The sequence below is a fragment of the Drosophila yakuba genome, chromosome 2R (genome assembly GCF_016746365.2).
Source record: "Drosophila yakuba strain Tai18E2 chromosome 2R, Prin_Dyak_Tai18E2_2.1, whole genome shotgun sequence".
NCBI lineage: Eukaryota > Metazoa > Arthropoda > Insecta > Diptera > Drosophilidae > Drosophila > Drosophila yakuba.
The window spans coordinates 8,225,516-8,249,999 of NC_052528.2; the positions used below are offsets into that span (position 1 = coordinate 8,225,516).

The 24,484-nt window shown below is 44.1% G+C and overlaps 7 protein-coding genes across 8 annotated transcripts in view; 3 read left to right on the forward strand and 4 right to left on the reverse strand.

The window, feature by feature from the left end:
• Positions 1-414: 414 nt before the first annotated feature.
• LOC6529676 (protein l(2)37Cc) lies at positions 415-2,250 on the reverse strand. The gene is made up of 3 exons (XM_002090633.3): positions 2,096-2,250; positions 1,461-1,896; positions 415-1,188 (listed from the first exon to the last, which is right to left on the reverse strand). The coding sequence occupies exons 2-3, from the start codon at positions 1,890-1,892 to the stop codon at positions 790-792; spliced, it is 831 nt and encodes a 276-aa protein (XP_002090669.1). The 5' UTR covers positions 1,893-1,896; positions 2,096-2,250; the 3' UTR covers positions 415-789.
• A 142-nt stretch (positions 2,251-2,392) lies between these two features.
• On the reverse strand, positions 2,393-5,521 carry LOC6529677 (pre-mRNA-splicing factor ATP-dependent RNA helicase DHX16). The gene is made up of 4 exons (XM_002090634.3): positions 4,962-5,521; positions 4,764-4,900; positions 3,134-4,703; positions 2,393-3,066 (listed from the first exon to the last, which is right to left on the reverse strand). The coding sequence occupies exons 1-4, from the start codon at positions 5,309-5,311 to the stop codon at positions 2,439-2,441; spliced, it is 2,685 nt and encodes an 894-aa protein (XP_002090670.1). The 5' UTR covers positions 5,312-5,521; the 3' UTR covers positions 2,393-2,438.
• A 114-nt stretch (positions 5,522-5,635) lies between these two features.
• On the forward strand, positions 5,636-7,653 carry LOC6529678 (general transcription factor 3C polypeptide 5). Its single transcript, XM_002090635.3, has 4 exons — positions 5,636-5,795; positions 5,852-6,053; positions 6,112-6,241; positions 6,437-7,653. Exons 1-4 carry the CDS (start codon positions 5,676-5,678, stop codon positions 7,425-7,427), a joined length of 1,443 nt encoding a protein of 480 aa, XP_002090671.1. The 5' UTR covers positions 5,636-5,675; the 3' UTR covers positions 7,428-7,653.
• Positions 7,509-9,631, reverse strand: LOC6529679 (asparagine--tRNA ligase, cytoplasmic). The gene is made up of 2 exons (XM_002090636.4): positions 9,472-9,631; positions 7,509-9,357 (listed from the first exon to the last, which is right to left on the reverse strand). The coding sequence occupies exons 1-2, from the start codon at positions 9,503-9,505 to the stop codon at positions 7,715-7,717; spliced, it is 1,677 nt and encodes a 558-aa protein (XP_002090672.1). The 5' UTR covers positions 9,506-9,631; the 3' UTR covers positions 7,509-7,714.
• Positions 9,632-10,206: 575 nt separating this feature from the next.
• On the forward strand, positions 10,207-10,971 carry LOC6529680 (dynactin subunit 6). 2 transcript variants are annotated; one of them, XM_002090637.4, is made up of 2 exons: positions 10,207-10,284; positions 10,349-10,971. In XM_002090637.4, the coding sequence occupies exons 1-2, from the start codon at positions 10,268-10,270 to the stop codon at positions 10,887-10,889; spliced, it is 558 nt and encodes a 185-aa protein (XP_002090673.1). In that variant the 5' UTR covers positions 10,207-10,267; the 3' UTR covers positions 10,890-10,971. The 2 variants fall into 2 exon arrangements, with proteins under 2 accessions (XP_002090673.1, XP_015052400.1); XM_015196914.3 differs by having other exon boundaries at positions 10,210-10,284; positions 10,346-10,971.
• On the reverse strand, positions 10,887-11,411 carry LOC6529681 (probable DNA-directed RNA polymerases I and III subunit RPAC2). Its single transcript, XM_002090638.3, has 2 exons — positions 11,292-11,411; positions 10,887-11,223 (listed from the first exon to the last, which is right to left on the reverse strand). Exons 1-2 carry the CDS (start codon positions 11,388-11,390, stop codon positions 10,921-10,923), a joined length of 402 nt encoding a protein of 133 aa, XP_002090674.2. The 5' UTR covers positions 11,391-11,411; the 3' UTR covers positions 10,887-10,920.
• A 244-nt stretch (positions 11,412-11,655) lies between these two features.
• Positions 11,656-24,484, forward strand: part of LOC6529682 (brain tumor protein) — a 32,430-nt gene continuing 19,601 nt past the window's right edge. Inside the window, exons 1-2 of the mRNA XM_039372270.1 lie at positions 11,656-12,108; positions 23,278-23,319. The gene's annotated coding sequence lies outside the window, so the exon portion shown is untranslated. The remainder of the gene's footprint in view (positions 12,109-23,277; positions 23,320-24,484) is intronic.

Below are 24,484 nucleotides of genomic sequence, written 5' to 3' on the forward strand. Positions count from 1 at the left end.
GATTATGCTGCTTTACGGGTGGCTGGAGCTCGGGTCGATTGGGGCGAAGAATAGAAGAATACTACAAATTGATTTATGACCGACTTGAGTTGCGAATGAATAGGAAAGTCTTTGCCGTTTATGGGGGTCGAATGGCGCCTTTGAGAGGGGATTGCATAAACAGGCATAAGAGGTGAACGAGGGCCGAGATAAGCGAGCGGATACTTGGGGTACATCAAATAGGGTACATCGAATATATATATACGTATTTAGTATACAGTGATTAGAACAATTGATAAGATTCGACTTAAGATTGCTCTGTAACTGGTTAAACGAAAGTATTCATATTTTAAAAACAAACCTTCATATAACAGCTAAATAAATTATTATCATTCCTTGCATAACCATCACACTCAACTCTAAAGCCCACTCAAGTAAGGATTATCATTTATTGTTTGTTCACATAATGAAATTTTCTTATGGTCTGTGTTTCTTTGAATTACTGGAGTTGTTTTAGCCAGGTGCCGATCTTAAGCACCAAATCAGCAGTACGCGCACACGAAGGACTCAAACGGAAACAACAAAAGTTGAGCCGCATTCGGAGCGCACACTGCGACCGGATTTCGATTCCGATCGGGAAGATAATGGAAAAACCGATTACATGAGACAAATTTTGGTTGTTTCGCTAAGTATTCTCCAGTCAGTCGGTCGAACGCTTTAGAGTAGTGCATATTTCAGCAGAAACAAAATCGAAAAGTACTTAGTAAATGCTATAGGTAGTTACAACTTAACGGTACTAGATGGACCCAGCTACTGCGCGATAGTGGATGGCAGATTGAGCAGCGTGCTCTGTCCGCTGGGCAAGTAGGCGACTCCACGGGAGCGGGATAGCTGGTAGGCGATATCCTCCGCGGCCTCAATACGTCGCAGCTCCACCAAACCGTCTCCGGCCTCGCCGAAAGACTTGGCCAACAGGCCGGCGGCTTCGGCATCACCCTCCGCCGAAATGATGGAGGCCAGCTTTTGCTGCTCGGCCTTCTCCACCACGAAACGCGCCTTCTCGGCCTCCTGCTGGGCCACCTGCTTCATCTCGACGGCCAGCGTGAACTCCCGACCAAAGGTCAAGTGCGTGAGTGAGATGTCGTCCAGGATGAAGCCGAACTGCTTGGCACGGACAGTCAGTTCCTGGGAAACGCGTTGCGACACCATCTGCAAAGAGGTAATCACGGTAAGTACTCTGCCAGTTTAACTATGAGCTTAAGAAGCTGGTAATAATGAATGCAATTCTTATGCTTCAATTTTCGACAAAGCACTAGACCATAACAATTCGAATTAAAATCAGAAATAAAAATCACGAAATACGAGACGGATAAGATCTGATCAGCTGGTACCAAGTACTCATAGTTGCGCATGGTGAAACACAAGATCCTTCATATAAATTTCATCGTAAGGAAATAAGGCGTCTCCTGAGTTTAACTCACCTCACGCTGGGTGATCAGCTCGCCGGCGTCAAACTGGGCGACCACAGCCTTCAGCACCTCAGGCGCGATGGAGGGCAGGACACGCTCGTCGTAGTCCTGGCCCAGAATGGTGTAGATCTTGGGCAGCTGGTCGGGAATGGGGCGGTACAGGATGCGAAGCGTAATGTTGACATTCTGCAGATCCTTGCTGCCCGTGATCACAGGAACATTGCGGGGCTGGGACCGGATGTCGAAAATGATGGGCCGCTGCACCCATGGGATGAAGAAGTGGGTGCCCTCGCCGACCACGTTCTCCTTGATGCCGGTGAAGCGATCGAAGATGACCGCCCGATGGCCTCCCTCCACATTATATAATGCCGAATTGACAACGCCACCCAATACGGCCACTCCAAGGCCCATTTGGCCAATGCGATTAAAGAACTGAGCAGCCATTATCCTTGGAATAAAAAAAAGAAATGTATTTAGTTACTGTTCTACAAACTATATATGTAAATAGAAAGCCGACTGGACTTGGAAATTTCATCAGTTTTTAGGTTAGAACGTCATGGTTATACGACAATGTGCTGTTTCGGTGTTTCAACGCGCCATTCTGTGAGTCCTTCAACGCAGTTAGCTCGGCCCGATCAAAGACTTACTTTTTAAAGCTTTTTGGTTGCAATTAAATCAAATTATTGTGCAAGTTTGCCCTTTAAAATGCAAAACACGAAATCCAACCGCACGGCCGTAATCGATAATACAGTTGTCGGTGGACCGGCACATATCGATACTTTTACTTGCTAATAAGAATCGTATTCGATTGATACGATTTAGATGAGAAAAGAACATGTCTCCACCATTGTTTCTAAAAGTTATCGATAAATTGATTAATATGGGGCCAAATTTCAAAAATTAATAATGATCAACAAACCCAGTTTACAAGAAACTAAAAACAATTTACAATAAAAGATTAATTTTAATTGGAAACTAAAACCCCCGAAATTATTGCGCCATTTCAGCACGCCCAGCGACCTTTGGCATCTTCTTGTTCGTCGAATCCTCCAGCTCCTTGGCCTTGTAGTAGTGCGGGGCCACTTCCAGCAACCACTTGCTCTCGATCTCTATAACCTGACGCATGTACTCCTTGGAAGTGAACACCAGCTCGTGATAGAGCACCCACCGCGGCAGCTCCTCAAATAGCGAGGAGTTCGGGTGTATCATTACTGTCTGATTGTGCTTGATGGTCTTGTAGTGACCTCCCTTGGAGAGCCGCGCCACATGGTAGAAGTATCCAGCGGTAGCTGCCTTTCGCACATTTACAGTCTCAGGCAAGCAGCTGACCATGTCGATTTCCACACGCTGCATCAGTCCCACCAGCTGCTCTCGCACGTCTCGAGCCCGCTTCATTGATCTGTACTGGATGAAGTTCTCGTAGCACCACTGAGTGCTGTAGTCAGTTTCCGCCCACTGATTGTAAACCTGCAGGAGGCTTAGGTGGTCCCCGTGCATGTGATTGAAGTTTTTTCTGGCAGTGTCCGCGTGAATGATTTTGTCCTTGGGCCTGTAGAAAATGGCGCTGTTCACGGACAGCATGGCTGCAATGGTCACCATCTCCTCGGAGCATTTGTATCTAAAACAATGTAAGGATATGCAATTTAATTCACTTCTTTGTTAGATTTGTTAGATCCACTACATACTTTTCGCTTGCCAGCAGCATCTTGCCCATCATGGGATCCACTGGAAACTCGGCCATACGACGACCCAGCTTGGTTAACTCTCCATGGTGGTTTAGTGCACCCAGGGCATACAGCTGCTCCAAAGCCAATACCAGTGTCTCGTGCGGCGGAGGGTCCAGGAAGTCGAAGTGTATCAGATCATTAATGCCCAGAGCCTTGAGCATGAGCACTGCATTTCCTAGATTAATGCGCTGTATCTCCGGAACGGTATTGTCCTCCAGTTCGTGCTTGTATGCCCACGCCGTATACAGACGAAAGCACTTTCCTGGAGCGGTTCGTCCTGCTCTGCCCGCTCGCTGATTTGCGGAAGCCTTGGAAATGGGCACCACCATAAGAGACTCCATGCCAGTGCGGGAATTGAAATTGTTCTGCTTGGCAAACCCAGGATCAATAACATATATAATGTTGTCGATGGTCAGCGAGGTCTCTGCTATATTGGTGGCCAGGATAACTTTTCGGGCATTCGGAGGCGTGGGCTCGAAGATTTTGGCCTGCATATCACTCGGGAGATTCGCATAGACGGGTATAACAATCAGCTCACGAATTTTTGAGCCAAGCCGCTTTACGCGATCCTGCAGAACTTCCTGGCAAGTCTCGATCTCATCCTGACCCGTGAGGAAGACTAGAATATCGCCCAAGGGTTGAGTGGCATGAATCTGCAAAACTGAAACGCAACACGCATCGATGTAGTCTGCTTCCGGAGCCTTCGTGTAAAAGATATCCACTGGATAGCGGCGACCAGGTATTCTAAAGATGGGTGCATCATCGAAGAAAGCGGAGAACTTCTCGGCATCCAGAGTTGCACTGGATATAAGGAGCTTCAACTCTGGTCTGAAACGAGCAATATCCTTGACCAGACCAAACAAAATGTCCGTGTGCAGAGTCCGCTCGTGAGCCTCATCGATAATCATTACACTGTAGGAGGCCAAGTCAGGTTCCGACAGAAACTCTCGATGCAGGGTGCCATCAGTCATGTACTTCAGAATGGTGCGATCCGAGGTGCAGTCCTCGAAACGGATGCTGTAGCCCACTTCATTGCCCAGCTTCACGCCCATTTCCTCGGCCACACGTGCAGCCACCGACATGGCGGCCACACGACGTGGTTGCGTGCATCCGATCATCTTCTTATCCTTGGTGAAACCAGCTTCCACAAGGTACTGCGGCACCTGTGTAGTTTTGCCCGAGCCCGTTTCACCTTCGATGATGAGCACCTGATGTTCCTTTACAGCAGCAATCAGATCCTCCTTGAACGGATAAACAGGCAGGGATCTTCTGGTCTCGTCCAACGTCAAGCGTTTGCGCTCCTTCTCCGTGAGTTCAGGCTGTCGGCTAGATGACTTCTCTCGACTTCCATCCAGGGTTAGGGCTTGGATGAAATCGATCTGATCGTCAAGGAGTAGCTCGTACTCTTCCTCCGCCTTGGCATCTTTGGCACCGAAATGGAATCGCGCCGAGGCCAATTGTTCAGCCTCCCATTTCTTCTGCTCTGAGTTAGGTTGCTTCTCAAAGTCATCCACCTCAACGTACTCAGCTTAAGTAGGAAATTAACATTATTGTATTTATCCAGGAACAACGAACATAATCTACATACATCGCTCTCCCTTTTTCAGGTCCTGTGGCATGTTATAGCGCTGGATGCGCTCTAGTTCCCGCGCCTTCTCGTGCTCCTTGGCGATGTTCAGCAGTTGCTTCTTGTATTGGCGCTCCTCCTTCTCCCGTTTGGTCAGGCTGAAAGCATACCAGAATTATTTTGATGCATTCGTAGGTAAGGATTAAGCTATGATCGTACACGCTCTCATCAAATAAATATTCATCGTCCAGGATGTCCGCCTCCAGCTCAGCAACCTTGTCATCCTTGCGCTTCTCCAGATACTGGCGACGCGACTGAAGACGCAGGTGAGGCACTATCTTGTCCCGGTCCTCGTGTTCCAGCTTCAGCCGCTTGGTGGCCTCTTCGATGGCCCTGCGTCCGCCGGTGGAATCAACCACATTGCGCGTCCGATCGTCATCCCGCTTCTTCAGCCGGCTGGCGAACTCGTCGCGCTCCTGCAGGTCCTTTAGGCGAGATTCTTCCTCACTGTCCGGCTCCTCGGCGCTGCTGCTGCTGCTGGCATTGCGTTTTCTGTTTTTGCCCGACATTTTACAAGACTTCGCCCATCAACAAACCGGCTGGCAATAGGTAATTCGATAACTTGCAGTGCCGCCCAGCTAGCTCGGAATCTAACTTTTTTTTGACGGGGTAAAACACTACAGAACAGATAGTTCTGTCTGTACTTACAATATATAATCTCTTTATTTTAATTCATGTTATTATTTTTGTCCACTGTTTATAAAGTAGGATTATTTGTTGTAAGATACAGTTTGAAAGAGATTGATACCTTTTCATGGCACTTGAATTTTCCTTACTTTTTCTGTTTTTATTATTGCGCATGTCTATCAGCAGTGAGCAACACTGTTCCCCCAACAGCTGTTTAAGGCTTATAACACACCTCAGTTTCGGACCATGTCGCGCCAATTAAGTTTTAATCCGCAGAAGGAATATGAGTTGATCGAGTACCCCGGCCGAGTGGTTAATCCCGATCGGATGATAGCCACTCTTGGCGGCATCATCAATGTGTCCAAGGTAAGTGTTTCAACTTTGTTGTGAGCAACTTGGCTGATATTTTATTCCATTCGCAGGTTTTGGGCGACGAAGTTAAGCGATTGGCATTGCACTTCCATCCGGAGAATCCCTACAACAAACCCACTTTTGGGGACTGCACGGACAAGACTGGTGTCCTGCTATCCATTACCGTGAGGCGCCACAAAAAGGACAAGAAACGGCCTCCGGAATATTTTGTACGGGTTCTGGGCCACTGCAGCAGAAGTTTCAACTTTGAAAGTGAGTTAGGACTCCGGACTTAATCGACGAACTATTCTAATTTCGTTTGCACTTGAAGCGCTTTGTGATTTCCAATACTTACCCATTTGGTCAACTCCCAAAAGTGACAATGCAAATGCAGCCCAGGAGCTAACCTACGCTTTGGATCAGTTGAAACCCAGGGACACCACCGATTTGGACTTCTTTAAGTAAGTAACTTTTCCATAGACTCGCTCTTTAAAGCAAGATAATGCGATCCTGGTTGGCAAGGCCAACTATTAATCTCTACCACTTCAGTTCATTGTTCTTTATTTAAGTCCTATGCGTTAACTAGCTATATAACTATTATAAGAGTTTTTCAAAGTATTGCTCAGTATTAAAGGATTTGATGTTTCTTCCCACAGACGTCGCCATAGTCAGTTGCTGGCTCTGCCCGAATTGTTCACCCATGTGGACACAGTCTACGCGGGCGCACATCGCATTGATCCCTCAGAAGACGGTCAATATGAGGTGCTGGGCGTGCAGTCGAAGTCCTCCTACGATAACCAGGGCGTGGTTTCGTTTAACATGGTGGACAGCTTTCCCACTCAGGCAGACTCCCAAAACCTTAAGCGGCTCAAGGTTAAGTACGTTTCGGATGAGCAGTTGGCTTTGGTCAAAAAGCTGTTCGATGACTGCCCAATTTGGACCCGAATCGCGCTGCAATATGAATCCGGGTTAACGAACGACAAGCTCAAGTGCATCACACCTTCGCTGGCCTTTTACTTCAGCAACGGTCCATGGCGCACTTTGTATGTACGCTTCGGCTACGATCCTCGCAAGGACTTCAATAGTCGCTACTATCAGACCTTTGACTTCCGACTACGATTCAGCACGGGCCTCTCCGAATTCGTGTACGCCAAGAAGTTCGTAAAGCAACGAAGGGCGGCGAACGCTCCATTTGCGCCCATAGAGGATCGAGTGTCTGATCTGGTTCAAGACATTGACTATCCCTACTTTGATGAGCACAAGTTGCCGCGCTCCAGACAATGCATGCTGCGCTATTCCGACGTGCGTATGACAAGGATCCAAGAAATGCTGGAGAAGATCCCCACTCCACTTACCGGAGCTGTGTGCAATGAGCGAACGGGATGGCTACCGCCGGGATTTGATGCTCAAGTGCGACAGATTGTCTGCGCCTCCATTAGCGAACTTCTGCGCAATCATTACCGCAAGGAGAACCTTACAGCCGAAGTGGAAGCGGTTACCCAGGCCGACGAAGAGGATGAAGACGAAGCCGAGGACGAGGAGACGCAGGAAGAGGACATGGACCTGGATGAGTCGCAAGCCATGAGCAACTCGGAGCAATTCGTAGACAATGACATTGAGCAACTCTTTGATAATATCACAAGCTGAGTGAGGACGCTGACTGAAATGAATAGCATAGGATGTAATATCTATATTATTTTTAATCAACAAAAAAAAAACAGAGTTCAATTTGTTTAATATACTTTTTTAAAGTATAACAAAGCTGTTTAGTTTATTCAATTGTATGAAGTGAAGGCGCAACCTTTATTCTTTGATAATTATACAGATTAGTGTAATAAATTTCATTCTCAATAGCAGAAGCTAAAATTTATAATTGCAAGGAGTTTTTTGACTGCTGTAAATGCTGGCTGACGGAATACCCTCTCCTCCACTGCCTAGGGTCTGCATCTGTCAAGGAATCGAGGATACAGGCAGACCTCGCGGATGTGGTAGCGGTTGAGCAGCCAGCAGAGGAATCGTTCCAGACCCAAACCATAGCCGCCATGTGGCATAGTTCCATAGACGCGCTGGTCCGTGTACCAGTAGTAGGGCTTTGGGTCAATGCCTTCGCGCGCATAGCCTTTGAGCAGCTCTTCGCTATCGTAGATCCTCATCGATCCACCCACAATCTCGCCCACATTTGGCAGCAGAACGTCCACGCTCTCGGTCAAGCGCTGATCCTCCTTGCAGCGCTGCATGTAGAAGGACTTGATTTCCGCCGGGAAACGGCACAGCATAATGGGTTCGTTGATGGTATCGGTCATCTTGCGCTCAGGAGCCTCTGGAATATCCTCGCCAAACTCGTAGAAGGTGCCATCGTCCTTGGTTACGTTGTTCTCCTTCAGCCACTTGATGGCATCCTCGTAGTTCATGCGACGGAATGGCTTCTGAGGAGGTTTGAAGTCAGGGTTAAGCTCCTTGACCAAATACCCCCAGGGGGACTTCAGAACACGATCCACCACGTCGCAGACCAGATCCTCCAATCGGTCAAGCAGATCATCAAACGTAAGGAACGGACACTCGGCTTCCACGTGCGAGTATTCAGCCAAATGCCGCCGCGTACGACTCTGTTCCGCACGATAGCTTTGGGAAATGGTAAAGACATCGCCCAAAGCCGGCAGGCAGGTCTCCAGATATAGCTGCGAGCTCTGCGTGAGGTAGGCCTCCTCGCCGAAGTACTTAAGCTTGAAGAGCGTTGAGCCACCTTCAACCTGAGTCTGCACCAGAGTTGGGGGCGTCACCTCGTTATAGCCACGTGCCTCGTAGTGGGCACGGAATGCTTGCGTCACAACGGATCGCATCTTGAGCACTTTCGAGGTGTTCTCGCCACGGATCATGATGTGCCGGTTATCGAGCTGCACGTCCGGTTGCGCTTCCTCGTTGAGAATGGCATCGGCACCGCCGGGTGGAGCCAGACCAATCAACTCCCAGTAGTCAACGTTCAGTTCATGTCCTCCCGGGGCCGTTTTTCCTTCTGGAACTAGTTTCAGGGTACCAAACAGGACTACAGAGCTCTCCGTGCTGAGGGTGAGCGCATCGTAGGTCTGGCAGAGCTGGTCGTTTAGCACGCACTGCAGGAAACCGGTGCCGTCGCGAAGTGTGATGAAGATCAGGGACTTGCCTTGACGACGCAGACGATGCACCCAACCATAGATCTTGACACGCGAGTCGCGGTTGGCGGTGCCCTCCACGATACGAATTTTGCGGGCCAACGGCAGACTCGGATCCTCCGAGATCTTTACCTTTCGGGCATCCTCCAGATTCTGGTGGCGCTTTTCCGCATCCTCCGCCTCGCGTTGCTGCTTCTCGGCATTCTTGTGCGACTCCCTGACGAACAGTTTCTGAATTTTTTTCAGCTGGGACTTGGCAGCCGGCTCAAAGGGCTCCACTGCATTCGGATCCTTGCTGTCCACGTAAATCGTGGGAAAGGGCTCCTTGCCCGCATGACGCATCGCCTGCAGAATGGTCTTAAAGGGCTTGGACTCACTGCCATCGCCAGACTCATCACTGCCCTTCTTTTCCGACGTAAAGATAGAACCTGCACATGGTCGTACATATAAAAATTGCATATTATAGATCGATACTTCTGGCTCGCTGACAACGTGGACGAAATAGTTGGCCCACTTTTTCTATCAACTTAACGCATGCTCACCCAAGGTTAACTCAGCCAACTGGTCGGCGGGCATCTTGTTAGCTTTGTGACTAAGATTTTACTGATGTACCTTAAATCTTGTAGATATACGCACAAAATTGCATCAGCCTCAAGTCGACAGCTTTGACACTTTAAACGATACCTCTCGCCGGATACTCGATAGACACAATGAAAAGCAAGTGTTGGAGAACTCCCGATGGTCAATTAAAAGCTGAAAATAGCTAAACTTTTGATTTTATGGCGGGAATCTATTAAGTTATGCTATGAAGCTATGATAACGTTGCTTTCTTTTATTACTTGAATTGGTATTTATGTCTATACAAATATTTTCTCCGCGTGACCTTGTTAACAGAGCTTAATATAATTAATTTTGTTATTGCAATCAGTATGTACTTATACATAAGTTGAATTGACTTGGCCTTATAATTCATATCGCTGACTCTCACCCAATAGATTATATTTTTCAGAAGCTTTTGATAGACCATATTCAATATAAATTTGTTTTCTAATAACAACCATCTCCGGACAAGAGATATTGAAAATAAATGGCACCAAAGTTGGGCGACTTGATGTAAAGCGATTTAATACACCAAATTCAAAGGTCTTGTTGTTTATCTATAAAAAGATACCTGCAGTTGTTTATTTTTTTTAGCTATTCGGTTTTTTCAAATAATGTAAAAGTAGCCAATTCCAGATAAAAAATATCGGCTAGCTGGCGAGCTTCAATTTATTATCGATAAATAAAAGTGCCTTCTCAGCTTCATGAGGAGACGTAAACAATTTGAGAACATAAAAAATGCCCTCGGAAAACAGGTAAATGCTCTATAAAACTTTCAAAACTTATTTACCAAATGCACCAACTATCGCCTCTTAGCAGAATCAAAATCCTGCCCAAGGCGGTGGTCTGCGAGGAGAGCAACCTGCGTGGTGACATCACCTTCTCGTCGGGCTGTGTTGTTCATCCGAGTGCCACCGTAATCGCTGATGCAGGACCCATAATAATTGGGGAGAACTGCATCATTGAGGAATATGCTACAATAGCCCACCGCTTGGAGCCAGGTGCTGTATGGGATGTCAACAATATCCTGAGTATTGGCACCCACAATGTATTCGAGGTTGGATGCCAAGTGGAAGCTGCTCGGATTGGCGATAAGAACGTCTTCGAGAGCAAATGTTTTGTGGGCCGCGCAGTTACTATTTCCAGCGGTTGTGTGGTGGGAGCGGGAATTAGGATCCATACCAGTCAACTTCTGCCCGAAAACACCATTGTTTATGGAGAGCAGGGTCTGCAGCGTGAGGCCATCGACAAGCAGGGATCGCAAACCCTGCAAATCGACTTCCTGCGCAAGGTCCTGCCTAACTATCATCATCTCCGCAAGCCCAACTACGATCCCAAAAAGGCGCGCAGCGTGGTGTAGCTTGTAGTATTCTTTATATATATATAATCCGTCATGTATTCTCCACTTTCACGGCATTAAAGTCAGCCATCTCCTTTTCGAAGGTAACGATTGTATGATCACAAAGACCCTCCAGGTCCTCCAGTCCCCGTTTAAGTATATCTATGGCTCTGTCTCGATGGGATTGGATGCGAAAGTGCAGCTTCTGCTCTGTGGGATGCGGAATGGTATAGCCACAGAAATCCACCTCCGGATATCGGGCTATGATTGTTTTTAGTGCATTTCCAAGCGTGTGGCCCTCGTTGGTGAACACAAAAGTCCGCGATCCTTCGCCGTTCTTCTCATCACCAGCCAGCTGGGGAAGGTATTAAATAATTAATTACCCATTTAAAATCCACACGAAGCGTTTAGTTAAGTGTCTACCTCAGCCAATGCTCCCATTTTCAGTTGGTTCAAATACTCTTTCGTTTGTTTACAAAAAACGTGCAAGGCACATGCCTCGGCAATCGATTGTGTAGTCATCGATGCTCAACGGTTAAAGTAGCTAAAAATGGCTAGTTCCAATTGGAATGCAAAATAGCTAAAAGGTAGAGATGGCTTATCCTAATTCAAATTAATGTAAAATAAACCCAAACAACTGTATATAACAGAATTTTTGCATATTATGTATGTGTCAAATTAACTTTAATTCTTAAAAATAACAACAGTTACTTCTAACATGAAAGTAACGCATAGCTGCCGAAAAAGAGTAATCGATAAATCGATGAAGCGTCGATGATTCCACCAGCTCTAGTTCTTGACGCGTTCTGACACGGACGCGGTTTTCGACCAGAGCATTGAATTGTGTGTGTTGTTTGTTAATTCGCTTCGTTCTGTGGCCAATTTTATTGGGCCAGGTGCGAAATCAGTTTTGTGCGGTGTCGGCCAAAAAAGAAAAAGAGTCGCAAACAGCCGCATTAGCATAATTGCATGCCGCCTTCTGCATACGTGTGTGTGTGTGTTGGTTTGTTTGAAAGCATCAGCAGAAAAGGCGGCAAAGAAAGAAGCAGAGAGGCGAAGCGGAGCCGAGAAAACAAAAACAAAAAAACTGCAACGGCAAACATAATTATTTCGCAATGCATTTAACGTAAAGTTGCTCCAAAAACACCGACACTCGGCCAAAAACGCATACAACTACGAATCGGCACTTCATTTTGCATGCTTTTTTTGCCGTTTTCATCAGGAATTGACTGCAATACAGGTTTGTTTAATGCACACCATGTGCTTATTAATAATATCGCATAAATAAATAAGCGTTATTAAAACGCTCGAACTGTCATTTCAATTTTGTTGACGGCCACGCCCCCTTTCTGGTCCCAAAAATTATGCAAATTCATGCGCCCTTTTTTTCTGTCCACACACACAGCTGCAAAAGACAGCTGCCTCTGCCGTTGTGCTGCTGCCTGCGAAGGCGGAAGTGATGGCTAAAATACCAGTTCAGAGGCTTTACTAAAGTTTTATCTTGATCGTTACCGTGCCTCCTGTTCTGCTGTTCGTTTGTTATTGCCAATCATGTAGACTTTTATTCCCGAATAATGGTTAAATTTCATGACTGGATTTAAATGCATATAACCGAAATGTTAAATTCACTAAAATTAAAAACGGATGTTTTTAATCCTTCATATATTTTTAAAATAATATTAATTAAATAAATAAATAAAATATTCTAGATGATTGGCTTTTAAAGCCAACATAGGCAAGCGCCCTATGATATGCAGCAACTTATTGCAAAGATACCGAACATTTTTTATCCAATGCTCACTGTATTTTGTTTCCACTGGTTGCTATGCTCTCCTCCCTATCTCCTTGCCTTTCCTCTTTCCGCCTTCTTTTCGGCATCCTGCTAACTCCTTTGCACTCATTTGTTCGGTGGTAGCTGGCACACACACATGTACACACATCTGTTGTGCCTTGGTGGTGACTAATGCGGCAGCATGTTCCGTTATCTCATGCGTTCCCCCTCCTCGCGCCCACGCGCTTCAACGCTTGTGTTGTAATAATCACTTTTTGTATATGTAAGTATGCGCGAGTCTGTCTCACGTTTCGTTTGGCGCCATGCGTTCCCCCCAATTTGCAGTTGTTGCAATTTAGTCTAGGCTGCGTTCCGCTTCCATTTCGTTTCCCCCATTATACTGGGCGCCCTTTTGGCTTGTTGTTTTTGTTTTACATGGCCTGCAGCGTATGATTGCTTATATGAATGTGTATTGAGAGCCGGCGTTTTTCTGACTTGTGTGTGAGTGAGAGCGAGGCAGCTGCTCTCTCCTGGCCGAAAAAAGTCGTTTGCTCTCTCTCCTGGGCTAACTCTATTTCTTATGGTTTTCTTTTGAGTTTGCAATTATTTTGGCTTTGTAGTGGTTACAACAAAGAAACTGCATATTACCGTCACGATCGTCGCAAAAAGGGAAAAAAAGAAAAAGAAATCCGAAATGGTTCTGGGAATACGATCCAGAGGGTTTTTGCTTGGCCCCATGTACATAAACATATGTATATATATACCTAGCAACACAACGATAGTGTATGGCCTGTATATGCGAAGGAAAAATAACTTCCCTTGTGTTTACTTGCAAAAATAATGCGTAAACAATTCACCGACTTTTGTGTAAAATATTTGTCTAACTTACAATAAACGCAAACGAGTCGAATTTGTAGAAAAGTCATCAACGGATAAAAAAAGGATACAGAACTGTAGACCATTTGAGGATTATATTAATTAAATATAAATAAAGTACATACGTATTTTTTTTTTTAAGCTTCACGTGAAAATAAATGGCAAAAGAGGGGGAGCCCGGAGTCGTAAGCTCTCCCTAGAGTGTTATGTCTTCCACATTGTGCCATGAATATTGCAAATAATACACTTGAAGTACAAAATACCTGTCAGGGTGTAGACACAGTGTTTTCAATCGGTAGGGAACCGGTTATAAATGGAATTTTAAAACGAACATTGAATGCTTATATAATGGGGACTAACCGACGTTTCTGATCGTTAATTAATATCTAGATTTCTTAAAGGATTGTGTTAAAATAATTGTCGCAGAATTATTTAAAGTTAGTCTTATTCACGTAAGCAATAGCGTGTTTCTTCGATTATTTAACTGCATTTTTCAAGGATGTCTGCTTCAATTTTCGAGTGCTCACTGTGCCAGAAATTTCCAAGGATGCTGCAGACATTGAAAGCCAAGCGAAACAAAATAAAATAAAATACACAGACAGTTTTGGGGCGAAAGGAAGTGGAAGGAGGAGTAACTGAAGTGAAGAAGGGGCAAAGGGGAGCCGCAGACAAAAAAGGTAAAGTGGCAATGGCACAAGACGTAGACGGAGAGCACGAAGCAGAGAAACGAGAACAAGGAACAGACGGAAACACGGACACGACGACGTGATATTCCAACATCCTGTGCATCGAGTCACGAAGGAGGTGGGTAGTGCCGTAGAGCCGGAGAGCATGGCAAAGCAGGGGCGGAGGAGAGCAAAAACCTGTCATCTGCTGCAGTCGATACGGGCGATGAATAGGGGGGGAAGAAGCAATCGAGAGAAGGAGACAGAGACGCAAAAGGATGAAGCTGCAAGCATTTTTAGAATTCCCCAAATCAACATAAAAACAAACATAAAAATAAACGATGGTGGCCAGCCGGAGAAAAAAAAGTTAGAATAGAGTTCCAAAAGTGCAATAAAATATTTTTGATCAATAGGCCTTTGCTGTTAATGGCAAATGCATTATCATATCAGTGCATTAAATTACTCATTTGTTAATTTATGATATAACATAGTTTACTGTAATTTTAATACTAAATAAGATACGGATATTAAGTTTTACATTTTGTAAAAGTTTTGTATAAACAGGCGAACCTTCCAGCCACATACTTTCCTCTTCTTTTTTTCCTCTGTAAGAAGAGCCAGTCAAAAGGAAGCTGAGCTCAGTTCCTCCGTTCTCCCTCCTCCTTTTTGCCTCTCTATGTGTGCGTGATCGCTGCCCAGACGCAGCAGCAGCGACGCCGGCAGAGAGACATAAAACAAACAAAAACCTCAAATGCATTTTTTTCTGGTTTCGCCTTTGTTCGGCTTTCCTTGTTTTTAGTATCGAAGTTAAGCCATATTTTAATGGGATATAATAACAAACCGTGGATAATTTTGTTGTTATTATTCAGCCAGGAAAACGGCTTATGATATATATTGTAACTAATATCATTAGATTTCATAATAAACATTTCTTTTAAGGTCGAACCTGTAATATGTGAAAAATATTTCTGATCTGATAGTGACGTTACTGCAATATCGGATTGATTATTAAAGCCATGGGGATTACTAGTTGGAGAACGTTGTAAGCTTAGAGAAGCGAGGCCTTCAACTTGGGAACCTAAACTCTGACATCCGCTGCTCCCAGGAATATTTAAGCCAGTAAGTTTGGGAGAGAGTGGCTCTTGATTTCCGGCCTTTAGTTTCAGGTGCACTGAAAGGGAAACGGCGATGTGAACCCTTCATACATACATCCTTGGGGTTTTCGCAATTGAAATGCATGTGTTATTCGTGCATTATTTGCGCATTTTTTCACCGTACGCTCGAAGAGATTTGCATAATACGTCGTAGAGCGGCCGTAAAATGTGTCCGATGCCGTCTGTTGCCGTCGCCATCGCCCATATTGCGGATGGGTGTTCCAGTTGATGTTGTTCATGTTGTTGATGCTGTTCTTGTTTGGTGGTTGCTGCTCGAGTCCTCAAAGGACTCGCCTCGCATCCCCTGCGTGTGTGTGTGTGTATATGTCCTGTGCCTAGTTTCGTTTCACTTTTTCCCTTTTCGCCCTGCTGCTTGCCGCTTTTATTGTCGAACTTTACAGCTGCCGCTTTCATTTCATTTTACTTTATTTCACTTTTTTCGTTCTGTCCAACTTGCATTTTTCCCCGGTTGTGGCTTATTTTTGGCAGGGTTGGTTTCCACTTATGTGTGGAACTTGCGACGGCGTGTCGTATGCTCCTGACTTTGATCCTTCTCCTGGGGGTGGGACCTCTGTCGTCTGGCCACCCACCCCTCGGCCGAAACATTAGGGAAAGTGTCTTGCAAATAAATAAATAGTCATGTCAGCCATATTATTAATGTCCGGGAAGAAAGGTTGGATGGAATGGAAGGTGGCTCAAGGTCTGCGTTCGTTTGGGCGGGTGGATGGGTGGTGGGTGCTAATCAACCCTCCTGGGCTGACGGCCTGGAAAGGGGGAATGCATCTTACCCCGAAACACAGGAACTCCCAATACAGTATTAACTGGGACTAACGGAACATCTGGTTAATACCAAATACTACCTAATTGTTGGTTGGTTGAAGTTGGTTCAAGGTTTAGATGTAAAAAAAAAATATTTTCAATTATATCCTAGTATGGGTATAAGTATTTCAATAGAACATTAGAATTTGAATTGATAATATTATATAAAGAATGATATTTGTAGATTGATATATTCCTAGAATGCCATTAGAAAGGTAATGTGCTATTTGGTTCGGAATTGGTATAAAGCTAATAATTTATATCGGGAGTCGCAAGTCAAATGAATCTAATATCAAGGGATAATCACCTTTAAAAATCAATCCTGAGTGGCGGGCGCTCACTGTACGCAATGTATATGCGACTACGCATTGCTGTCTGTTCGTGTTGGGGTCATCAACCTTTTGGGCCAGCCCCCAGCATCAGTGCGTGTGAGTCTGGGTGTCTGCGTGCATGGGTGTGTATCTGGTTGTGTGAGTGCGTGCGGGCGAGTGTTGCTGAGTGCGAAAAGTGAACGATTTTCCAGCAGAGCTCAAGCCAAAAACCCCTGCTGAAATCGGCGGACACTAGCACGTTCTACGCATTTTTGTGCATTGACCCCAGACAGACGGAAGACCGCCCAGCCAAACCACCACCCCCATGCCACCCCCACCATGCACCCTCCCCCACCCCTCGAGTGCACATACATACGATTTGCTCCCCTCACACGCACACACACGCACATCTGTTTGTTTGCATAGTACAATGGCAACCCTCGCTGATTTGATTTTCATATGCTGAATGGAATTTGAGGGTGGATTCAACGCCCTTCCGTCGTTGGCGAACACCTTTATCGGGAGTTTTATGAATTTTGTTGTAAATTTTTTTTACGATTCTATATATTAAATAAAATATGTGCGCTGCTGTACACGGTAAGGAAATATTATAGGCAGCTTAGCCAAGCATACTATAAAAGATATGTGAAGTAATATACGATTTAAAGCGTAGGGTTAATGTTAGATTAATACCAAGTCGAATTATTTATTTATTTTTTCAGCATTGTATTTACTTAGCATTTGGTATATGGGGAAGTAACGCATTTTGTGGTATTGATAAAATTTGAGACCCCAATTACTTCCCCTTTTTCTTGAGTTCGCTGCTGGATCTTCGGTCACAAGTTTATGGCGGCGTAAAGTCAAGAAGCACCTTTAATTGCGCTCTCTGTCGAGAGCGCTGCTCGCAAGCTTTTGTTTTAGTGTTTTTTACCTTTGGGGGTATGGATATAAAATGATTTTATTGCCTCCGCCCCCGCGAGGTTATTTTGGGTGTGGTTCTGCAGTACAGATTGATGGGATTTAGTTGAATGATTTGAGAGGACGACCGGTTCCTCAGTTGCTGTGGCCGGGGTCTGTCTTTGTTTTCCGCTTTTCATGCTGTCCGTGAAATTTGCTGAGCAACATTATTAAAGGTCATTTACTTTTGTTAACCGTCAGGGGTAGTTTTCTCTCGACTTTCAGGTTCGCTCAACTTCAGTCTCGAATTCCCACTGTCCCGCGTTCTGTGTCCCTATGTCCTCATGAATATGCGAAAATTTAACGCATGCAAATGGTGGAATTGTCCCAAGAAAACCGTCTTGTAAATGAATCTTTATGGGTCTTGTAAAGAGGGTTGTAAACGGCATAGCGAGGGGTGTCCGGAAACCTGGGTTCGTGGGAATTTTGTCAAAACTTTTGTTGCGAAATGGCTTTTGGGATGGGTTACGAAGATACGTTTCCGTTTTGCATGAACAGGTTGGCCTTTGTTATTAAGTTAGATGCCATTATCGTAATAGGTCTATGGGGATCTAGTTTTTAGAGGCGGGTTAAGGTGAGGGGCATTATCTCAGCTGAAATCTTTTAAGTAGAATTTCGTCTCCTTCAAGCTCCATTTGTGTGATTTTCTTGGAATATAAGCAGCAGCATGTGTTTCTTTGTTTAATATGCTTTTGTTTGTTCTTTTGCTGTTTCGAACTAAGGGAATACAGTACACTTCAGATAAAACGATTTAAGTTGAAGCTTAGATAATGTGTACATATTATTATTAGTATTAGTTTTTAACAATGCATACTAAAATGTGTCTAGGGAAATCAAGTATCCAATAACTTAGCCTGTTTTTACTGTGCCCGTATTTTGGATTCCTTCAGCGCTGTGTCGTTCTTGGCATCCCCCAACTTCAATTCTTCACAGCCTTGAGTTCTCCAGTCTTCTTGCACTTGGAAGCATTCCCTCCTTTCTTCCCGCTCACACACAAAAAGTTCACACGCTGCTTGCTGTCGGAGTCTTCGGAACTGTCTGACTTTGTTTGGCTTTCGGTTTACGAGTATATTTGTATGTTCGCGGACCAGACGACAAGACAGCTGTTAAAGCAAATTAATCTAACAACAATAACAACAGCGGGCCAGAAGAAACACAGTGGGCAAGAAGAACAGCTCGGGCATTCTCAGACCAACGTCTCGAATCCACACTGAAACACTGTGTGTGGAAATATTCAAAGTGTGGTTCAGCTGAAACTGAAATTGCTGATAAAACAATATAAATGCCTTTGGAGGCGGGGCAAGAAGAGCCCATTTGCCCATAAACAGTGTACAGTGAACAATCTAATGTTCTTCTTCATATTTCATAAATGTATCTTTTCCATTTCAAAACTATTTTGATGTATAATCAGTCATCAAATGGACTTGCTGACAGCATGACTCATGTACTCTGTCGATAGAGTAGTGCGAATCCGGATTTCGCCAACAGAGTATTCTCGATTGACCACAGTAGTCACCACCTATCAAATTCTTTTGTGGTTCAATTTGTAGTTGCTTCCGCTTGTTGTTGTTTAGAAATAGAAATGATTTCACAATGTACTTTTTTGTGCCGAGCTTAGAGCTTCAGTTGACCGTTTCGTTCCGTTTAGCCAACCTCCCCTCCTCCTCCAGGTTTTCCCCCTCCGAGCCTCCGTCTGAAATCTAACGAAAGAAAAGAAATAAGTGAAACAGCATACGAGAAGGAATACAAATAATACAAAACATAAGGAATAACGACGAAAAACAAAAAACACGTTTCTCAAACTCGGTTTTGCTCATTTCTTATTAGATATTCTGGTGCTGCCATCTGTCTCTCTCGCTCGCTCGCTTGCTCTGTCGCGCCCCAAAGACACTTATTATTTATTCTTTCGCTGGCCAGCAACTCGTGGCTCTTGGTTTATGGTGATTCAGCTCAAAACGAGAAGTGAATGTACCCGCCCGCCTCCCGAGCCCGCCCCCAGAGTTCACTCGGCGCTGGCAGAGCAGTTGGCGTCAAGAGCGACGCCAGTGGGCACTTAGAAAAAAAGTTTCCCGAATTTGAACAACTTAGTCAATTCTTACACTGATTAGCTGGGAAACCGAAGTGGGGGTGGGTCTACATATTTAATGGAGTATTTGGTGGTCGTATATGCCCCACTCGAATCAAAGAATATACCTTTTATTATTTATATTTAGTTGATAAATAAATAACTATTCTTCAAAGCAAAAATACCTTGTCTCTTTTGTATTTATAATTTAAAACTCAATTGGACCGAGTAGAGCAACCTTTTTTTGAGTGTAACTGGTTTTGCATTTGGCGTTTGTGTTCCGTGGTTGTAAAATGTCAGTGTTAAATAATATTGTGTTTAATAAACCAGAAAAACGTAAGCAAATTTACCGTTGTCTGCGGTGACTAAGCAATAGATGCAGTTGGGAGCAGGGGAAACGAGACGGGAACAGGCCGGGCTTAAAGGAAACTGCACTTGGGTGAGTGAGAGAGTGAACAACTGACTGACTGACTGATTGATGGCCATTGGCCAAAGCAACAATAATAACAACAACGACAACACTAAGCAGCGAGTAAGAGAACAAGCTTCAAATTGTTGTTTCTGCCGTCAGTGGGTTCTACCGCTTTTCTTCTTCTTCTTCACCAGTGAAGGTCAATGCTCGTACGCCAACGCTGCTGTCGACGTTCTTTTCCGATTCTGATTCTTCACCGATTTCAATTCTTCAACTGATGGCGACGTCCTCCTCCGATTCTTCAGACCCTTTGTGTTGTTGATATTGCGTGATGATTGGCCTTTGTCGTTGTTGTTCTTGTTTGGCTTGTAGGTTACACTCGGGAAAATATGTTTATGTTAAAGTATTACAAAAACGCTTAAGCATACACAGTTACAAAATACATTTCCGTGTTCAGCACTATTGTTTACATTTAATAGCTAGTCTCTGTGATTTCTTACCAGTAAGTATTTAACTTTTGCTTCACTAAGTACTTTTATGCACTTCAACTTGAAAGAAATTTGAAAATATTCTTGGTGCTAATACATAAATGTTTGGTCTTCAATTGAAGGCTCATTTCTCTTCCCCCTTTTCTCGCCCAATTCGAGTTCATTTAGGTACAAACAACTTCTAATAAAAGGCTATCCATAAGGCGGTTAATGATAATGATGTTGTTGTGTACAGGCGTGGCTCTCAGCTGGAGTTCCCTCCATTTAATTCTTCACCCAGCATTAAAGACAATCCATATAATTATGGAATAATTTAATTGTTTTAATTTTGAGCTGGGATGCCTGCACTGGGGCACCCCGAACTAATGTTTTCCGGGCTTGGCCCCATCGCGTCGTAATCTGGCGGAACTTTTGACCGAACGTAACCCTCTGATTGCCCCGAGTACATAACCCTCCGCAGAGAACCGGGTCTACGCCAAAGTTCTTTGGGGAAATTAGTGGGGAGTAACCCACTCGAAGTGGCAGAGGAATCGTTCAAAGGCCCCTGGGAGAATGCTGAGCTCAGTTCAAAGAACTTCCCACATCTGATTAAAGAAATTTGTACATCTGGGGGTGTGCGAATCATGTTTAGGGGCTAAGGGGAGATGTGTGAAACGGAACTTAAAAGCAAAGCAAACCTCTAGATCGACCCAAAAGTGCCATTTCCGTTGGAACAGCAAAAAATGATGTGTAGGCAGAGGAATCTAATGCAAACACCACGTCAAGTTTTATGTTGATTATATTTTTCCATATTTGAGTAATCCCCGAGGAAAATTCGAATCTAAAGAATTTCATAAATTCGTATAATTTTAATTTTTTTCTTATCAACCATACTGTGGTCCAACAAAATGTATTTCAAAAAAGGTTTAATTAATCTTCTTAAAGCAGATAACATTTTAATTTATATATTTATAAAATATTTGTATGGCACTTAATTTTCCTCGTTAGCCAACTTTGACTGTAAGCGGCATTATAATTTGCCGCATCTAATATCGCAATTCGGAGCGTTGCGAGAAGAAGTCGTTGGTCGAAAAGCACGCGGTTCGTTGGCTTAAAGAGTGTATCACAAGCAATTATGAACGTTGACCTTCTGCCGAAACGGAAAAAAAGTTTCCACTAAAGGTGAAAGAACACACACTCGGCCGGAGACCCCAAAATGAACGTAACAACCAAATTAGCAGAGGCTGTGAAATGCCAAATGCGAGGGGGGGAGAAATGCGTGGAGAAAACCTAATGTCGACTGCGGCGACAGAAGGCAACCAAAGAACCCAAGAACCAAGAGCCCCAAGAGGAGGGAGAATGCGCCAGAAGAACAAAAATTCTCGAAAGCAAACTGGCAAAGGAGAGGCAGATGATAATAACGAAGGCGCTCGCCGCCGAGAGCAAAACAAAGCGAATTTTTTTTGGCCACAGAGCACAGACACAAAAGACTTCGCCGAAGTCACGGGGTCCAAAGCACAGATACTATATACCCCACAATACACATAGACATGCATGTGGAGTATATAGATGTGGGTACTATAACCTGGTCGCTGACTTTGGCTCTTTTGAAAGTTGAAATGCTTGCCTAGGTAGAGCCAATAAACGAGTTTGAAACAAAAGAACAGAAACAGACGCTTAGCTAACCTATCTACCGCCACCACCCTCCAACCCGTACGCCCACCCTCCCCTCTGACCTCACCACCTTCTTTTTTGCGCGTGTGAAGATCGCGAACCGTGGGCGCTTGGGGAACGGATTGGTAACTGGAACAGCCGCTGCGGCATTGAACCGAGCCGAGCGAAGAAGAAAACCTGAAAGGAAGGTTGTATGTAGCTTGGGGCACCATCGATTATTCTACTCCTCCTCCTCGCAGGTCAATCATTCCACACCGCTATTGGCTATCCATCATACATTTCAACTGGATCTGGAAGTTTCAGTACATTTTCGTTACTATTTAGCCACAGAATTACTTCAAGCAAAAGTTTTTCCTTCATTTTATAATATTAATGACAAGGTCAGCCTTAAACCAACAGCCAAAATTAGCAGGACAATAGTAAAATTAATAACACATTGTTTTCCAATCTGGTTGTTAAATTTCTTCAATTAAGGTCAAGAAAATCAAACAAACTAGGTGTGTTGTCTCGAGCTTCCGTGAAATGACCCTTAAAAGTAAATTTCAGTACATCAGCGATTTTAGGTTACAAAGGTGAACCTTAATGTGTCATCCCCTCAGCAATTATCCGCCCAACCAAACATCACCCTACACCCCATTTTCATTAAACCACTGGGCCTGAGATATTGCCCAAAAAGTGACAGTTAAAGCCGGTTATAATTAACAGCGTTCATCAATTACATGAGAACCGCCCACACACATAGGAAATCCCACCTTTGGCGAGAAACCAACCGCAGTGACAAAGCTCTGAGATGCGGCCTCATCCACCCACCGTCCACCATCCCATCAACTCCCACTCCCACCCAGCGTCACCCGCGGGCAGGCTCCTTTTTTGTGCGCAGTGCATAATTAACGTAAAGTGTTTCGCAGGGGAAACCAAATTAAAGAGGCTTTGGAGCAAGTACAAGAGATCCGAAGTAATGTGTGTACTTAAGGGCTTTATGTTATGCTCTAGCAAATGGCTTCATTATCTGTGCAATAAGTTGGTCGTCATTCAATAAAATAAAGCAATTTGGTCCTTAAATATAATTAACTATTGTATAACCAGCACACGTATTGTTTAAAGATCAAATCTTTGTAGAGCTACTTTTCTTATAAAATATTTGAAGATAGAAGATAATGGAAATTACAAAAAAATTACATGGCAGTTAATTGGTTATCAAATCTAATATGATTTATTTATTTCTTTTGTTTTTTTAGACAAACTTGTTTAACTTGACCAGACGTTGGAACGATTATACGGTAAGCTATGGAAAAGAGGATTAACCCAAGAACTTTTGAATGCCTAAATATAAGGTGATGTCTAAGGAAAGGGAATTCAAGGTTGCATTCTTCCCGTTTTTGTTTTCCCATCTACATAGACAATAAATCTATCTTGCGACCGCTTTAGCATATCCCTCTCTCATTCTCGCCGCCGCGTGTCCTTCGTACTAGAAACCCAATACCTGCCAGCATGTGAAGAGAAGCTCAATGGAGTGAGGTTATGATGGGGCTGTCGGAAGAGGGACGGACGTTGGGTTATTCATCATATCTCACGTACGCGTCTGATGTCTGGAGTAGCTCCTCTTCTTCTCATTTGTATGCCATGCGGGTGCCCCTTTAGAGGGAGATAGTCGCGTAGAGAGAAAGAGAAGGTGCACGTTATTGGACCCCACACACACCGAATGCGAAACATGTGCTAATGGTGTTATTATTTATCTTCTTATACCCGGTCCTCGTAAATTTTAGGGGGTATATTGTATTCGTGCCAAGGTACGTAAAAGGATACAATAAAAATAGTATTGTTATCTTATAGAGTGTCTATATCTAAATTTAAAAGTAGGGGCAAATGTTACCTATATTCGTTTATTTTCTATCCACATACCAAAATATCTATCATATCATAATAATAAAAACAGCAGGATATTTCTCTGTCGGAACACTTGATAATACCTCTCTGACTTGAGGATTCAACTTCCGCTTGGGGTTTGTTGCATAAGTGATACAGGACATTTATCAAGAGATTTGGTTGATGGAATCACTGATTCTATTTTCATTTTTGTTGTATTACTGTTTTTTTTTGGTCGCAGAGCGCAACAAGTTTGCGCGTTAATGTTTTTTTTATTAATTTTTTTTTTTTGTCTATTCATGGTCCGCAGGTCGCCGGTTAGTTGGTTTATTGACATCGCCGTTCTGCCAGCGTCGACGTCAGCGTTAGCTACACACTTTTTCAAGTTCGTGAATTTTTTAGCCGTTCGTTGACTTTTGCCGTTGCTGTTTTTCCATGTCTGCTGTTAACGCTTTATTTAGTATGTTCAAACTAATGTCATTTTGAGACTGTCTCTGTATTTAAGAAACCATCTCTTTTTCGGTTCCAGTTTCGCCACTCGTTTCTAGTTTAAAGTATATCGCCCCTTCGCAACAATAT

Bases quoted from the DNA above. Each gene is read 5' to 3' on its own strand.
- LOC6529676 (XM_002090633.3), bottom strand. From the start codon at position 1,892: ATGGCTGCTCAGTTCTTTAATCGCATTGGCCAAATGGGCCTTGGAGTG. The intron at 1,189-1,460 runs GTGAGTTAAACT...ACCTCTTTGCAG, and splicing joins AGCTGATCACCCAGCGTGAG to ATGGTGTCGCAACGCGTTTC.
- LOC6529677 (XM_002090634.3), bottom strand. From the start codon at position 5,311: ATGTCGGGCAAAAACAGAAAACGCAATGCCAGCAGCAGCAGCAGCGCC. The intron at 4,704-4,763 runs GTATGTAGATTA...TTCCTACTTAAG, and splicing joins CCTGAAAAAGGGAGAGCGAT to CTGAGTACGTTGAGGTGGAT. The intron at 3,067-3,133 runs GTATGTAGTGGA...ACATTGTTTTAG, and splicing joins ATGCTGCTGGCAAGCGAAAA to ATACAAATGCTCCGAGGAGA.
- LOC6529681 (XM_002090638.3), bottom strand. From the start codon at position 11,390: ATGACTACACAATCGATTGCCGAGGCATGTGCCTTGCACGTTTTTTGT. The intron at 11,224-11,291 runs GTAGACACTTAA...TACCTTCCCCAG, and splicing joins AAATGGGAGCATTGGCTGAG to CTGGCTGGTGATGAGAAGAA.
- LOC6529679 (XM_002090636.4), bottom strand. From the start codon at position 9,505: ATGCCCGCCGACCAGTTGGCTGAGTTAACCTTGG. The intron at 9,358-9,471 runs GTGAGCATGCGT...GACCATGTGCAG, and splicing joins GTTGGCTGAGTTAACCTTGG to GTTCTATCTTTACGTCGGAA.
- LOC6529678 (XM_002090635.3), top strand. From the start codon at position 5,676: ATGTCGCGCCAATTAAGTTTTAATCCGCAGAAGGAATATGAGTTGATC. The intron at 6,054-6,111 runs GTGAGTTAGGAC...TTGCACTTGAAG, and splicing joins CAGAAGTTTCAACTTTGAAA to CGCTTTGTGATTTCCAATAC. The intron at 6,242-6,436 runs GTAAGTAACTTT...TTCTTCCCACAG, and splicing joins ACCGATTTGGACTTCTTTAA to ACGTCGCCATAGTCAGTTGC.